Source organism: Siphateles boraxobius, unplaced genomic scaffold (assembly GCF_051911475.1).
Source record: "Siphateles boraxobius isolate OS27281-9 unplaced genomic scaffold, OSU_SipBor_1 11, whole genome shotgun sequence".
Classification (NCBI taxonomy): Eukaryota; Metazoa; Chordata; class Actinopteri; order Cypriniformes; family Leuciscidae; genus Siphateles; species Siphateles boraxobius.
The window spans coordinates 9021909-9037987 of NW_027508711.1; the positions used below are offsets into that span (position 1 = coordinate 9021909).

The 16079-nt window shown below is 38.3% G+C and overlaps 1 protein-coding gene across 1 annotated transcript in view; it reads right to left on the reverse strand.

Moving 5' to 3' along the window:
- The window catches only part of slc47a1 (solute carrier family 47 member 1), a 50345-nt gene extending 36206 nt beyond the window's left edge, over positions 1-14139 (reverse strand). The window contains exons 1-8 of the mRNA XM_077195309.1: positions 13779-14139; positions 11545-11646; positions 10955-11023; positions 10512-10660; positions 5954-5996; positions 5636-5680; positions 5439-5536; positions 5227-5324 (exon numbers count right to left, since the gene is read on the reverse strand). Coding sequence (XP_077051424.1) covers positions 5227-5324; positions 5439-5536; positions 5636-5680; positions 5954-5996; positions 10512-10660; positions 10955-11023; positions 11545-11646; positions 13779-13949 — 775 coding nt within the window. The 5' untranslated portion in view covers positions 13950-14139. The remainder of the gene's footprint in view (positions 1-5226; positions 5325-5438; positions 5537-5635; positions 5681-5953; positions 5997-10511; positions 10661-10954; positions 11024-11544; positions 11647-13778) is intronic.
- Between the last annotated feature and the right edge of the window lie 1940 nt (positions 14140-16079).

Below are 16079 nucleotides of genomic sequence, written 5' to 3' on the forward strand. Positions count from 1 at the left end.
TATAGCTAAAATAACTGGAAGTGGCTGACACCGGAAGCCTGACACATTCAAGTTACAAATGGCCACAAACGCTCTTAAAGGGGACCTATTGTGCTTTTTTTACATTTTTAACTTTGTTTAGTGTTTAATGTTGCATGAACGGAGCTAGTCTTCAAAGTTACAAAGCACAAAGTCCACTCCTAAGGGAGTTATTCTCTATATCAGTGCACACTGTTTCTGAACTCCCTGAAATGCCTCGATTGGAGTTTTCCTGCGGGAACGTACACGTCGCAATATTCCTCATCTAAATATCTCCCTCCATATGCAAAACAAAGCTTCACAAAGGAACAAAATATTTTATTTCAGTGGGAAAATGCCAACTGGTGTCTATAAGGAGCAGGAATTCACATTGAAAGTGATTAAATTACTGACAGCAGAGTCTCTGCGCTGTCCGTTGCTATAGGACTTCCAGGGCTAGAAGTGAGAGAATTACAAGTGTATTTATTTGTTGCAAAAAGTAAAGATAAACGTGACTTAAACGTGACAAGTTAAAGGAACATTATTACACGGCTCTGTGGAATACTTGATTCTGATTGGTCAATCGTGCCAACAACGTAATATGCTTGCTAGGAACGTTTTTTTCTTCATGGAAGTTTTGCGTTTGGTGAGATAATAAAATATTAAAACCCAGTAAAATAAATGTTTTGTGTACAGTTATTTAATTATGTCATCCAGTATCCTGGACTCGCTCTCTCTTTTTTCGTACAAATGCAACTGCTGTCATTTTGCGACTACTGTTTTGTACAGGATTATAAGATAACAAACAGGTACGATTTTAAAACAGTTTTATCTCAAATCCTACGGTGGCCATCACCATAATTATTAAGGTGGTGAAATGCTGTGTAATAAATGGTATGACTGTACCACAATGCTAAAATGTCCATCTAGTTTGAACTTGCCACGCTAGCAACGGCTCTTTTCGTGGAAACTCTGCTTCGCGTCGGGGTCCTGATCGGGTTAGTGGTTTATTCTGAGACAACAACCGGCTGGATGTACATTATCCCTTACATAAAACGCAATAAAAAAATGACAACAAAGTTTATTCATGTCAAACTGGCTTGACTGTCAAAACTGTCAAAACTTCTACCTCAGAGGCTGTCAGAGGTTTAGACTTCTCAAAGTTTGCTTACAAACAACAGGCGAATCTATCTATCTTGGGATGAATATAGTATCAAAATGATTAACACGTGCAAGCACACTTATCAATGAACTTGATACATGTTGCAGAAATGTTTTATCCATGACTTTCAACTTGCCTGTGCAAAATCAAAATTGAATGAATGTGTAGCAATTTGTACAAATAGAAACATTTTTGTGAATACAAATGTTTTCTTTTGTATTAGTGTATCATAATTTGTGCATGCAACAAAGAAGATGTGCAACTGTGGATCAGGTGACGCGCGTGCATTCATTGAGTTCTTTTCGTCGATCTCATTTGATTCATTTGGATTTTGAGACTTTTTTTTTCGCTGTTTTTAAGCATTTCACAACCCACACACAAACAACTACAAATGAATAGGCCTGGTGCAAATTATTAATGTGTGCACAACTACCCATTTATTTGACAAATTCACAAATGTGCGTCGCTACATTTAAACTAATACAATACAACTTGTGTGTGCAAAATCCAGAATCACATGAATGTGCAGCATTTTGTACAAATAGATTCATAGTTGTTAATACAAAACCTCAATTTTGTGTTAATGTAGGCCAGAATTTGTGCATGCAACAATTAAGATGTGCATTTGTGGATGAGGTGACACGCGTTCATTCATTGACTCGTTTCTGAGTTGATCCTATTTGATTAATTTGGATTTTGAGACTTTCATTTCGCCGGTTTCGCCTTGCACAATCCACACACACACTGTCTGAGAAAACCTGCTACCACTAGACGGCAGTATTCTGCTTAAACAGACAACGGCAGCGTAATCAAGCGTGATCCCCATTTAAAACGCATAATGTGAGTGATATTAAATTGAAGCACCAAATTTAGTACACAATATAGGCCTATTACCTTATTAATAAAGCATACTTTATAGAGGCAATCAGATTATGAACAGCACACATTGAAAATCATTATAAAACGCTTCACGTGCAATAGCGCATTGCATGTTCAATAAGGTGTATCGGCTACTGAGTTTTAATATCACCGTCTTACTGCATTGAAGTTAAGCTTTTTCGTAATAATAGGCTCTATGGGAAGAAAATCTTCCTTTCCATGAAATTCTGCAGTTGCGTTTAGCTTGCATACAGGGGAGAGCAACCGGTCCGAGAGTGCAGTAAAGTAAGTTTTAGGTTTGATATTCGCCGCATTTTCTAAAGGGACCATCTGCAAATTCCACTCACAGTCAAAAAGAATATAAACGTCCAGTCATTCATTCAAATGAACGATACCAAGGTTATAGTAAATGCCTAGTGGACAGACTGACTTAGCCTATGTCCAGCCAATATCTCGATTGAACAGTAACAAAAAAATAATTACTTTGAATTGTTTTTCTATTCATGTTCCAAAGGTTGTAGTACGTTCCTAGTGATAGTCAGGTGAGATTTTGCATTATTGATCTGTAGTACCAAAAACCTTTTTGGTGAATTACAGTCTTTTTTTATAAAAAAGTAATTGTTTAGGCCTACTGTAAATAGGCTACATGAAGGGAGGTATTGGGACAATTTCACCTGTAGTAAGCCAGTCTAGTCACTAGGAACATACTACAACCATTTTGAACATGAAAAAAACCTTTTGGTGAAATACATTATTTTTCTGCAGAATACAGGCTACATAGGCTACATGAAGGGAAGTATTGTCCAAATTTGACTTGTAAGTCAGTCTTACAGGAACCTTCTACGAGCTTTGGAATTTGAAAATGTCTGTTTTTAAATATTAAAGGTGCTCTAAGCGATGTCGGGTGACATCACTTCTTGTTGACGTTTATTGTCAAACAAAACGAAGGCTAGGTAGACCCTCCCTCCTACTCATCCGCGCACTAACCCCCCAAACCGCACCCCCAAACCATTCTTATCGGTTATTGGCTGGAACACTTTGTTATGTTTCATGGTGCGGGTAAGCCCAGTTTGTTTTTGTTGCCGTTTGTGGAGCTTGGGGTGTCTGCAGAGACCACGTTTTTTTACAGTGTGTTCAGGGGACAGGCAGCTAGCGGATAGTGAAGAGATGTTTGTTGTATGTGACAAAAAATGTTTTGGCTTAAAAAACGCGTGACATCGCTTTGAGCACCTTTAAAATTTATTTTAATTTAAAAAAGTATACGTTTTAACGCAGATAGTGGAATTTGCAGACATTCCCTTGTGCATCATGAGCTGTGGTAGCCCAAGCATTCTCATGTAGGCTATGCAGCTATACACACGTAGTAGCCTACGTGATTTTCAATTAATATTCAATGTCGATATACAATGGTTGCATATTGTTAAAACTCATCGTGCTATAGTAAGACTATATAACAGTGACAGGCCAAGGATAAAGGGAAAACAAATGTGTTTTAAATGGGGATTTTTTATGTGTTTTAAATTGGGAACACGCTTGATTACGCTGCCGTTGTCTGTTTAAGCAGAATACTGCCATCTATTGGTAGCAGGTTTTCTCAGACAGTGTGTGTGGATCGTGCAAGGCGAAACCGGCGAAATGAAAGTCTCAAAATCCAAATGAATCAAATAGGATCGACTCAGAAATGAGTCAATGAATGCTCGCGTGTCATCTCATCCACAAATGCACATCTTACTTGTTGCATGCACAAATTCTGGCCTACATTAATACAAAATTGAGGTTTTGTATTAACAACTATGTCTCTATTTGTACAAAATGCTGCACATTCATGTGATTCCGGATTTTGCACACACAAGTTGTATTGTATTAGTTTAAATGTAGCGACGCACATTTGTGAATTTGTCAAATAAATGGGTAGTTGTGCATTGTGCATGAGATCGAAGAACTCAATGAATGCACGCGCGTCACCTGATCCAGAGTTGCACGTCTTCTTTGTTGCATGCACAAATTATGATACACTAATACAAAAGAAAACATTTGTATTCTCAAAAATGTTTCTTTTTGTACAAATTGCTACACATTCATTCAATTTTGAATTTTGCACACGCAAGTTGAAAGGCATGGATAAAACATTTCTGCAACATGTATCAAGTTAATTGATAAGTGTGCTTGCAGGTGTTAATCATTTTGATACTATATTTATCCCATATCTATCAATCTATCTATCTATCTATCTATCTATCTATCTATCTATCTATCTATCTATCTATCTATCTATCTATCTATCTATCTATCTATCTATCGTAGAATTAAGAATTAACAAAATAGAAAAAAAATCATCCTGTTCAAAAGTTTTCACCCCTGGTTCTTAATTCATTGTGTTTCCTTCGGGAGCATCGGTTAATGTATGAACCTTTTTTTTAAAGTTGTATTTGAGTCAATTTTCCTCAGTGTGAAAAGATGGATCTCGAAATCATACAGTCACTTCTGGAAAGGGTTCAAATATGCAAAAGATGCTGGAAAACTGAAGAATTTCCAGGACCTGAAGGACTTTTATGAAGAACATTGGACAGTTTAACTGCTCAGGACAAACAAGGGACTCAAGAACAACCATCACAAAACAAAACAAAAAACTGTTGTGGATCATCCAGGTTACGACACACAGTATTAAGAATTAAGGATACATGAACTTATTTACGGGGTCATTTTTATAAATTCAGCTATTTTTTGTCTTGTGAATAATAAATATATAAATAATAACTATATGTAATATAATAAAGTTGACTTGATATGTAAACATCTTTTATGTAAAATATTCTATTCAGGACAGAACTAAATAAAAAATAATATCCCTCTTATTTTGTTAAAATTATTCACATTTTCACAGATTCTGCAAGGGGTGTGTAAATTTTTGAGCAGCACTGTATATTCAGTGATGCATCGCTGTCGGCCCTTCCATTGGTAGTCGCCGCATACGTTGAGGTTAATTTGCATACATTGGAACTCTGCTAACTGCACTAGCCATCTCTCTCGCTCACGGTCAAGAATCAATTTGTCACTGAAAATCAATGTCGGATGTGAACGCCCCATTAGGGAGTGATAATTATAGATGACTTAATGTAATCATTTTAGAAGTCAATGACCCCATAATGGCATAAAAGTGTGTGTGAGGCTTTCAATATATTCCTCACCATCCCATGTCTTCACATACAGCTTTTTCCAGCGTATGTATGCAAACAGCAGGAGGCAGATGGAGATCTCTGAGAAACTGTTGGCTACAGCAGAGCCCCTGCAGAAACACACACACACCTGCTTATCCTAAAGATAATTTATTTCCTGGCTCTTCAGTGTTTTTATTATTGTTTATTATTATTAAAATTAGTGGCCTATTAATCATACATACTTCACTCCCAGCTTCATTGAGTGAAGAAGGATGTAGTTTGTCGCTACATTTAAAATGTTGGCAGCAACTGCAGTGTACATCTGGGGCAGGATGATGCCCTGAAACATGAAAATACATTATCTCTTCAGTTTTCATCTCTTTGGCTCATATGTACAAGCTGTCCAATGCAACATCTTGAGCTTACTGAGATGTTGTACCTGGTTTTGGAGATAAGACACCTGCAGGTGGTGCAGAAACATGGCCTAGGAAATTAAAGGAAGTTATCAGTGCTGTCAGCCGAAGGAAAGCTTGTGACAACTGACTGTATGAATGTGGTTACACCCTTTAAATATTACATCTGTTGAACTGAAAATAATAGACAATTTAACAGGAAACACACTGGTCATAGACCAAAAAAGTGTCATGAAGAGTGAGCAGCACGATTTGGAGAAAGCGCCAGGAAACATGTGAATTTATACTCTAGAAAAACAAGGCCAGTACAGAAATTAAAGCACAACCACTGTTGTTATACTTACAGGGACAGCAGGGAGGAAAGCCATAACATACAGCTGTGCAATCCTGAAATATGGATGAATAATGGAACCTTGAGCATAGTCTTTGAACAGTATGATACCCAAAAACAGGATAATTGACACTCCATAAATAGTTACAATTTGGTGTCATATTTATTTATTTATTTATTGATTTATTTATTTATGTATGTATGTATGTATTTATTTATTTATTTATCGTGAGAACAATCAGATTTCTTTTAGCATACATTTAAAAAACAGTATTATGGAAATAATATAATTTAAAAGAATATACTTAGGTGTGCGACCTGAATGTAAAGTTTTTGGACTCTTAATTGCATTTTAAATTGAGCGTCAGGGTCAGTTCTGGCAGGCCAAGTAGACAAGATGCTGCTAACGCTATTGGCCAACACGGTCTCATCAGCGATCTGCTCAGTTGAGCTGCATCAGCGCATCAGCTGTTCATCTCCCCTCGCTGCTAATGACTACGCTCAAATCAGGGCGCCCTATTTAAACAGATTCAGTTCGCTCCTAACTGCTTGCTGCTCGCTCTCTGCAAATTGAAACAGGACTCGATGTATTCAATCTCCATTCATCTATGAAAGTCTTCAGGAAGCCAAGCTAAGTTCCTTTTTAATGCTCATTGTTAAAAGCTATTAGGATATGGCACCATGCTGTTGCTAATGCTATCCGTTTGTTTGGGCTTATCTAGTCGTTTTCATTTAAATGCTCTTGCTAGGCTTATGCGATCATATTGGCAATGTGCGTTACTTATCTGTTGTCATTGGCAACTGCTCGCGTTCCACATGCAGTGTTTTAGCACTATGTAGCACAGATCAAACAGGTTGCAGTGATAGATAGTTAGTAATAACAATTCATGGTGCAACTGAATTATTTCTGCTGTGGCACATCTCTAAAAAAAAAAACTAGTAACAGTCACTATTCAGTGAGTCAATTAAAAGAAGTCTCATCTGCTAAATCTACCTTGTCTTTCTTCTGATAGTTACATTGCCCCTGGATGCGCTTACTGGCTGCTTAATTCATCCTTCATATCACAGGAGGTTTCTTTATGGTCTGTTTGGGGGAAATAGTTCAGCTCTCCTAGTCTAATTCATGTAAGCGTCCCCTAATGCTGCTGCTGTCCCCGGACTCTGCTAAATTCATGGTGCTCATGAATGGTCAGGAGACTCATCCGTCCCCTAATGCTGCTGCTGTCCCCTGACTCTGCTAAATTCATGGTGCTCATGAATGGTCAGGAGACTCATCCGTCCCCTAATGCTGCTGCTGTCCCCTGACTCTCTGCTAAATTCATGGTGCTCATGAATGGTCAGGACACTTATCTGAACTGAAACATATTGCCCACTAATCGTATTTATTCATAAAGTTTTCTAAGCATTTTAATTGTCTAATTCCATCTCTTGTCTTATCCACAAGAGGTTGCCAGGTATGGTTTGTTTGGGGGATATAGTTCTGCTCTCCCAGTACTAAACTGTGAGCGTTCCCTAATGCTGCTGCTGTCCTCTGACTCTCTGCTATTTCATGGTGCTCATGAAAGGTCAGAGGACTCCCTGAACAGAGCCATACTGCCAAATTAATTATCAACTGAATTGCAATTTATTCGATACAAATTTCCTAATCATTTCTATTCTCTTGTGTGTTCTTGACTTAAATAGACCTGACAGAAATTGAGCGTCAGCTCTGGCAGGCCAAGTAGGCAAGATGCTGCTAACGCTATTAGCCAACACGGTCGCATCAGCGATCTGCTCAGCTGAGCTGCATCAGCTGTTCATCTCCCCTCGCTGCTAATGACTACGCTCAAATCAGGGCGCCCTATTTAAACAGATTCAGTTCGCTCCTAACTGCTTGCTGCTCGCTCTCTGCAACCCACCACCTCCCCAGCTCCTCCTTGTCGTGTATAACGTGGCATTTGCTATTCTGTCATCGTTGCTGCTCTGTTCATATGGGGGAATAGTTCTGCTCTCCCAGTACTAAACTGTGAGTGTTCCCTAATGCTGCTGCTGTCCTCTGACTCTCTGCTATTTCATGGTGCTCATGAAAGGTCAGAGGACTCCCTGAACAGAGCCATACCGCCAAATTTGAATTATCAACTGAATTGCAATTTATTCAATACAAATTTCCTAATCATTTCTATTGTCTTGTGTGTTCTTGACTTAAATAGACCTGACAGAATTGCAATTAAATGAAAATGTATTATAGTTTAAATTTACTTTAACTATAAACTATAGTATAAATTTTAACTAAAGTTATTTTAGATTTTATAGTTAAACTCTTATAGAGTTCAGCTTTTTTGACCCACTTTGGTATGATTTAAGTAGCCTAGACAGCAAAAGTATCGGCCCAGATTCATGTGGAATCCCGTGTACTAGATGTTGTCCGGATCTGGGCCGAACTATTTTGCTGTCTGGGAGGCCTACATCTTTATATGTAATTTCATAATCCTGTTATCTCTGATATATGGTTAAGGTGTTATGCTTATTGTGCTGTCAAGCATTTCTGGTAAACTAAAATATACCTTAATGTAATATTTTTTAAACTTGAAACTTGTATGCATGTATTCAAATATATTTGAAATTACTCTTGGGAAATGAAAAAGTAGCAGTTTAGAACATTTAAAAAAAATATTCAAACTTCAAACGTAATAAACTATTGAATAACACACTACAGTTAAAATTATAATCAAGTACTTTACATGTGTTTTAGTGTGTTAGTCAACACATCAAAATAGATTATTTAAAGATTATTAAAACAATGTGTTAAAAGGGAGTTAACTGAGGTTCAGAAGCGGGGCCATGCCCCAACCAATCACCTGACTTCTCAAAAAGTATTATATTCTTCTTTCCCCTATTTTATATTATAGTATTATTTTAAAATGCAAACTTTTGAAAACTGGTTTCAAGGTGCGCGTTTTTGAAAACGATATCGTTATTGTCTCTGTGTAAACTACAAAAATGTGAATTTGTGAAAACGGTGACATCATGTGCATGCGTATTACATGTTCATTCTATAGGCGCGTAGTGTTTCTTTACAAAGTGATATCGCCAACTACTGGCTTGGCAGCAAAATACATCGTTTTTAATCGTTTTTGTGGATACGTGTGAACGGGGGTTTTGACTATGTTGTTGTCTGTATGCAAAAAAAATGCAAAGGATAAACTTTTCTGGTTTTAGTACATCGTTGTCGTGTAAAGGTTCCCTTAGCTTGTTGGTTATTTTTCTATGCTAGTATGCTTAGTTGTTTCATTATGGTGGGTTTTCTCTATGTTCCCGAGTTCCAATTCCTTTTGTTTTCAATTCTCAACTCTTCCCAGGCTGCAAGTAACAAGAAGTCCACGTTCAATACAATTAAGTTTACTTTTTTTGGCACATTGGATAAACTATTATCTAATTTAAAATTAATTTAGAGGTCAAAATTGACAGTAAAAATTGACCATTCTTATTTTTTTATGTAATATTGCAGCATTTATTATGTATAATTTAGCTATGTGTAACCGGTTCTTTCGGACGCTAAACACTGCAGTCTCTAGCATGCTTCTTGAGGCCAGGGGAGACCACTCCCATCCAGGTCACAGCACCAAATGTAACCAGTCTTACTAAACCTATTCTGGCATGGCATGGGAGACGGGCGCACTAAAAAGGACGCTAAAGACCGCAGCCTCTTGTTAAATGTATGTATTAAGCAGAATTCACACAAAATTGTTCACCTCATTTAGCTGCTTGATTGAAATTAGTACTTTTCCCTTTAGTTGTTGTGATGTCATGAGCCAACTTAATTTCCTGTTCTGTCTCCTCCTCTTTGCAATGTAACTGAATGGGAGAGGTAGGTTTCATTTGGTTTCTGATAATCGTATTTAATCTTTATTGTAATCATTGCTTTTATGCCTATATTTTCACCCCAATGTATGTGTATACTATTATTTTATAATGATTTTTATAACTGATGCTAGAGTCTGCGGTCTTTAGCCTCATTATACACACTTGAGATCACAGCAATAGCAAACCACAACCATCCAATCAATTCCCGATGGAAAAAAATCAAGTTCCGCCCTACAATTTTTCTTGTTTCATGAAGTCGTTTCATGCAAATTTTATTTCATGCTGATTTTAAGATTTAAAATTTATATGATTAAAAAAATATTCAAGAAGTAAATCTTTTATCTCATTTCATGAAAGCATTTGAAAAAAAAAATTGTTATCAGTGTTTGGTGAAAAAAACATGAAAAGAAAGCAGTAAAGAAAAAAGTCCCAGTTAATACTGTAAGATGGAGGCACAGATTAATTTGATTTAAATTATCTGGACTTTTATCCCCAGATGTATATTTAAATAAATAAATTCTTTATTCATCTCAGAAGTTTTAGTTCCCTCGATGTTTCAACTGCTGATTTTTAAAGCGTGGGAACTGTTTATTCTTTTCTTTTGGCACAAAAGTTAGCTTTCCCTACAGATCATATAGTTTCCTATCTTCATGAAAAAAAGTTTTTACATTGGTAACAATTAACTTACTAAAAGTTCTGATCTAGTAATCTGACTGGATTAGTCTGACCTGGCCACCTCCGACTCTTGCTTCAGGGTGAGGAGTATTGACTCAGCGTTGATGAGTATGGCCCAGCATGGCAGGCAGAAGAGTAAGAGGATGAGTATGCTTCTCTGGAGAATTTCCCCCACACGCTTAAGGTTCCTACTGCCAAATGTCTGGACATGGACAACAGATTATTAGTACATAATATAGAGGATGGACTCATTACTTCATGTAAGAATTAAGTTACTTGATGTTGATGTTGGCTGAGTTGTTTTTCAGATATGTTTTTTTTTTGTAACAGACGGAGATATTGATAAATCTCTCACTTTGTGAAATACTGTGAGTCCAGCTAAAACTGGGTTGGGGGGGGGGGGGGGGGGCTAGGTTATTATACAAACACAATAAACAATGGTTTATTGTGATAGTTGGCATGTTAACATGTTAAGGTCATCATGAGTTAAGACTACCTGAGAGACGAGTGTGTCACATGCAAGGGCCAGACCGCATCCAGTGGCTGTTGTGGTCACATTAACAGTCTGAGGGAGACAAATGATGCTTTAGTAGTGCAATCACTGAACACAGTCCCCTTATCTCTCACTGCTTCCTTCTTGGAGATACAGGCAATGGATTTCCAATCAGATCTTCCAGCGCACTTCTTGAAATAGGAAATAGTCTTAGTTTACAAAACACAGACATGACAAGATACAAAGGCTTTAGTTTTTTCAGTGAAATGTCTGAGGTCATTGATGTCAGAAGGATTTCATTAATTTTAATATAGTTATATATTTTAATATCAGAGATGTAATAACTGGACGGAATGTCTTAAAGTAGACCTTACCTTTAACTTGATGTGGCATATATCTTTGTACCTAATTTACCTCTAAAGGGTGGATTTAGTACCTTTAGGTACAATAAGGTACTAATATATATGCAACCCTTAGAAAAAGTACAAAAGTGTACCTTTGAAGTTACTGTCCCAGTGAAGCTGTTGTAACCCTAAAGGTAATTCTTTTTGCAGATTTTTTTCTCTCACAGCAATAGACAGTGGATGCATTACCGCAGAAGCCAGGGCATATCCTGCCAATTCAGCATTTCCAAGGTGACCACAGAATATTGTGATGACGAATGGCAGTAGAAAGTTTAAGATCCTGGAGACGAGCTGATGAAAATGAGAATTTAGACATCAACAGAGAACACAAGCATACAGATAAACCACACAGAATTCAATTCAGTCTGCAGCCCAAAGATTGTTGGACTATTTGAATCCAAATTACGTCCGGTAAAACAACTATAGAAAATCATGATGTTTATGTTTATATCTTCATGCCTGATAGTCGCATTTACAGTTTAGAGATCCCTTATGGAACAAAAATATATGGGAATATACTGCAAAATATATTATGATATATTACACAAAACATTTCCATATGTGAAATTAGTGCTGATATTTTTCAATATACTGCAATATATTAATTGACCGCATGTATTGCTATATATTAATACATATTAAATATTTATAAATAAAGACAAAAAATTTAAAATGTAAAATTAAAATTCATAAAGTAAGTAAAGTTGGTAAGTATATTGTCACATATTTATTCAATATAGCCTATGAAAAGCTGCAATTTCTTATGTATTTTTCAATATATTGTAATATATTAACACAATATAATATTCTGTATATTTTCAAATATACTGTTAAACCATTTCATATATTGATCATATATATATATATATATATATATATATATATATATATATATATATATATATATATATATATAGGTAAATATATTTTACTAGGTAAAATATTAGGTAAACCTAATTATTATTAGGTACACCTTGCTAGGTTTGACCCCATTTTGTCTTCAGAATTGCCTTAATTCTTTGTGGCATACTGTAGATTCAACAAGGTACAGGAAACATTCCTCAGAGATTTTGGCCCATATTGACAGGATAGAATCACACAGTTGCTGCAGATTTGTTGGCTACACATCCACGATTGTGAATCTCCTGTTCCACCACATCCCAAAGATGTTCTATTGGATTGAGTTATCCTGGTGGAAGTAGCCATCAGAAGATGTGTACACTGTGGTCATAAAGGGATGGACATGATCAGCCACAATACAGAGGCAGGCTGTGGCGTTTAAAAGATGCTCACTTGTTACAAAGAGATCCAAAGTGTGTGAAGAAAATCTCCCACAATCCACTACACCATAAGCACCAGCCTGAACCGTTGATACAAGGCAGGATTGATCCATGCTTTTATGTTGTTTATGCCAAATTCTGACCCTTCCATCTGAATGTCGCAGCAGAAATCATGACTCATCAGACCAGGCAACGGTTTTCCAATCTTTTTTTGTCCAATTTCGGTGATCATGTGTGAATTGTAGCCTCAGTTTCCTGTTCTTATCAGACAGGAGTAACACCGGTGTGTGTTCTGCTGCTGTAGCATGTCTGCTTCAAGGTTCGACATGTTGTGGTTCAGAGATGCTCTTCTGCAGACCCCGGTTGTAACAAGTGGTTATTTGGGTTACTGTTGTTTCTATCACCTCGAACCAGTCTGGCCATTCTCCTATGACCTCTGGCATCAATAAGGCATTTTCACTCACAGAACTGTCACTCCCTGGGTATTTTCTCTTTTTCAGACCATTCTCTGTAAATCCTAGAGATGGTTGTGAGTGAAAATCCCAGTAAATCATCAGTCCATGTCATGTTCAAAGTCACTTAAATCATCTTTCTTTCTTTTATATTCTGATGCTCAATTTGAACTTCAGCAGGTCATCTTGACCATGCCTAGGTGGATTGAGTTGCAACCATGTGATTGGCTGATTAGATATTTGTGTTAATGCACAGTTGAACAGGTGTACCTTACAAAGTGGGTGGTGAGTGTATCAAATTTGAAATATATTTTTGTATTTGCTTTAATAGTGGTACCATTGCTCCCTCATCATGATAATTTTTTCAATCCATCATGATAATAATTTTTCAATCCACAGATGCCTAACCAAGATAAATTCCCAATATAAACAGAATTCATACCATTCACATGGAATTAAGGAATTCCATGTGACAGTCAGACAAACACTGTTCACGACTATAAAACAGGAGCCATCATTCACATCGCCATCAATCATACAATTACTCCCAAGTCAAGACTAACTTAAGCTACAGGCATGGGTCAAAACCTAAACATGCATCCCAGAACCAATGTCTGCTGACAAAGCTCCTCTTTAAAGTTTAAAGTGAGCTGAAGTACTGAGAGAGTATTGGAGACGAGAGAGGACTCACCAGGGGCCCGGTCAGGAGCAGGACTTGGTAGAGCTCCTCTCTGTAGGCCAGAGAAACCCATCGACGCACACAGCTGCAGCGGAACAGTTTAGAACTGGGTGCTGTTGCCTCTGTGATTTGTTCATTGCTTGCCAGGGGGCCACAAGCCTCAGGCATCCCAGTTTTATCCATTCAGCCGCTGAGTGCAAGAAAATAAGAGAAGAGGGTGAGGAAAGAGCGAGACGGAGAGAATAATAGGAGCGATATTGGAATGAGACCGCTTCTTTCCAGCAGCGATTTGTCATAAAATGTTGTTTTCAGTCCATGGAGGCAGAAACAATCAAATCAAATTGTGCTGGGACACTGATTAAGTAACCTGCTCCCTTCAGTCGCAGAGAGGCAGGTCACAAGCAAGCTCTTTATAATTCCCTGTATGGAGTACAGCAGCTCTGAGGGGGGCTGTAAGGGGCGGGTTAGCCCTTCGTACTTCTTAAACTCAGCGGTAATCTTATCAGGAATGCCTCTGTAAATAACAGATAGCTTGCCGTTGAGAAACACATGCTAGAGCGCTTGCTTTCTAAGTTGTTCGTTATAGTACAGTTTTTTCAAATTGCTTACAATGTCTGAAACTATGGCTCCATTTCTTGAAACTCTACACACAAAATCACATAACACACACAACATGCAAAACATAAGACATCTCTTGCAAAAGCAAACATTTCATTCAAAACTATTTTAACACTTCCAAAAATTTTGTTTTTTCGTAGTAACTCTACACACAAACATCAAATGATTAGCCACATACACGCCAAACTGCACACAGATGTGAAAAATGTAAAACCTTACTATCTTGTGTCTTTTGCCTGTTCAGTGTGCAGTGGAGTTACAGGGGTAACAAGCCAAGTCAGAAAGTCACATTTATTTCTAAATATACATACATACATATATGTATATATATATGTATATTATTACATATATATTTACACTATAAACAGAAATTTAAGGGGGTAAAAATTATTTGTTTATTTCTCAAAACCCTGAGTTTTGATTTCTAAGTGATTCGTTTATTTAAGTGTTTTCACACATGATCATTGGGTGTAGGTCATCAGAAAATTAATGTGGCATTTACAGTTCCCTATTAGTCACTCACGTTTGACATTACGTAGACGACGACGCAATGCCTTGTCACCCTCAAGCTCCTCTTTCATCGCCAGCGGGCAGCAGTGGCTGTGTCCCGGACGCATTGACGCCTCCGCACACTCACTCTGCCCTTCGACGGAAGCAGGTACGTGTTGCACCACCCATTCAGACCCCACTTCGTGTCCCTGCATTCCGCCGCGCTGCCCCACGTAGTCTGTGGTACCATTGGGCCCGCTTGCACAGTGTCTGGGAGCCTGGCTTCAGTTTTTTTCAGAATTGCTAAAACAAATTTCTTGAAACCATCACTCACTTTCTCAAAACCTTAAACACAAAAGGTCTCGGTTACGTATGTAACCCTCGTTCCCTGAGTAGGGAACGGAGACGTTGTTTCGCTTAGAAAGCCTATCGACTTCGAGTATTACAAAACGAGCCAATGGCAAAGAAATGCCATGGGTCTGCGGAATTTGCATAGCGTATCTCCGCCTTACCTCGTGGGTATGAAAGGAGGACGCCGGCAACATGCAGATATGTTTCTTCGCTGAGGAGCCGAGACTGAACTCAGGCGATCCCCGCGGTACAGCGGAAAGTGGCAGGCAGACATAACGTCTCCGTTCCCTACTCAGGGAACGAGCGTTACATACGTGACCGAGACGTTCCCTTTCGTTGTCACTCCGAGTTACGTTGGATGACGACGAATGGGGTTACCAATCTAATCACGCCACCTTCTCGGCTGTCTTCCAGTGCCCTGCGTAAATCTGAGATCCCTGTTGTGAGACTGGCACGGACGAAGAACTCCTATTTAGCACAGGAGTACCAAGGTACACTGGGGAGCATATCCCATAGCTTAGAGGAAATATGCAATTATTGCCAAACCCGTGGGGGGGCGCCGCAGGTGGAATATTTCAACCCCAGGGGTGGCAAAGTGGCTTGCCAAGGGAAATACACATTCTCAGAGAGGCTTACAGTGGAAATACACATGTGGGGGTTACTCAGGGGAGGGACCATGCACATGGGAGGCACCTAGCCAATGCGCAGTCAAGAGACACTGGCGCCGACGTCAGGAGTGCTGGAGGAACTCAGGGCTTTCGGAGAAGCTCACCTGAGGAGAATATCGCACGTATCCAGTCCGTGGAGTGGAATGGCGAGCAAGCGAAGACACCTGAGCTGGCCCAGTACTAGCTG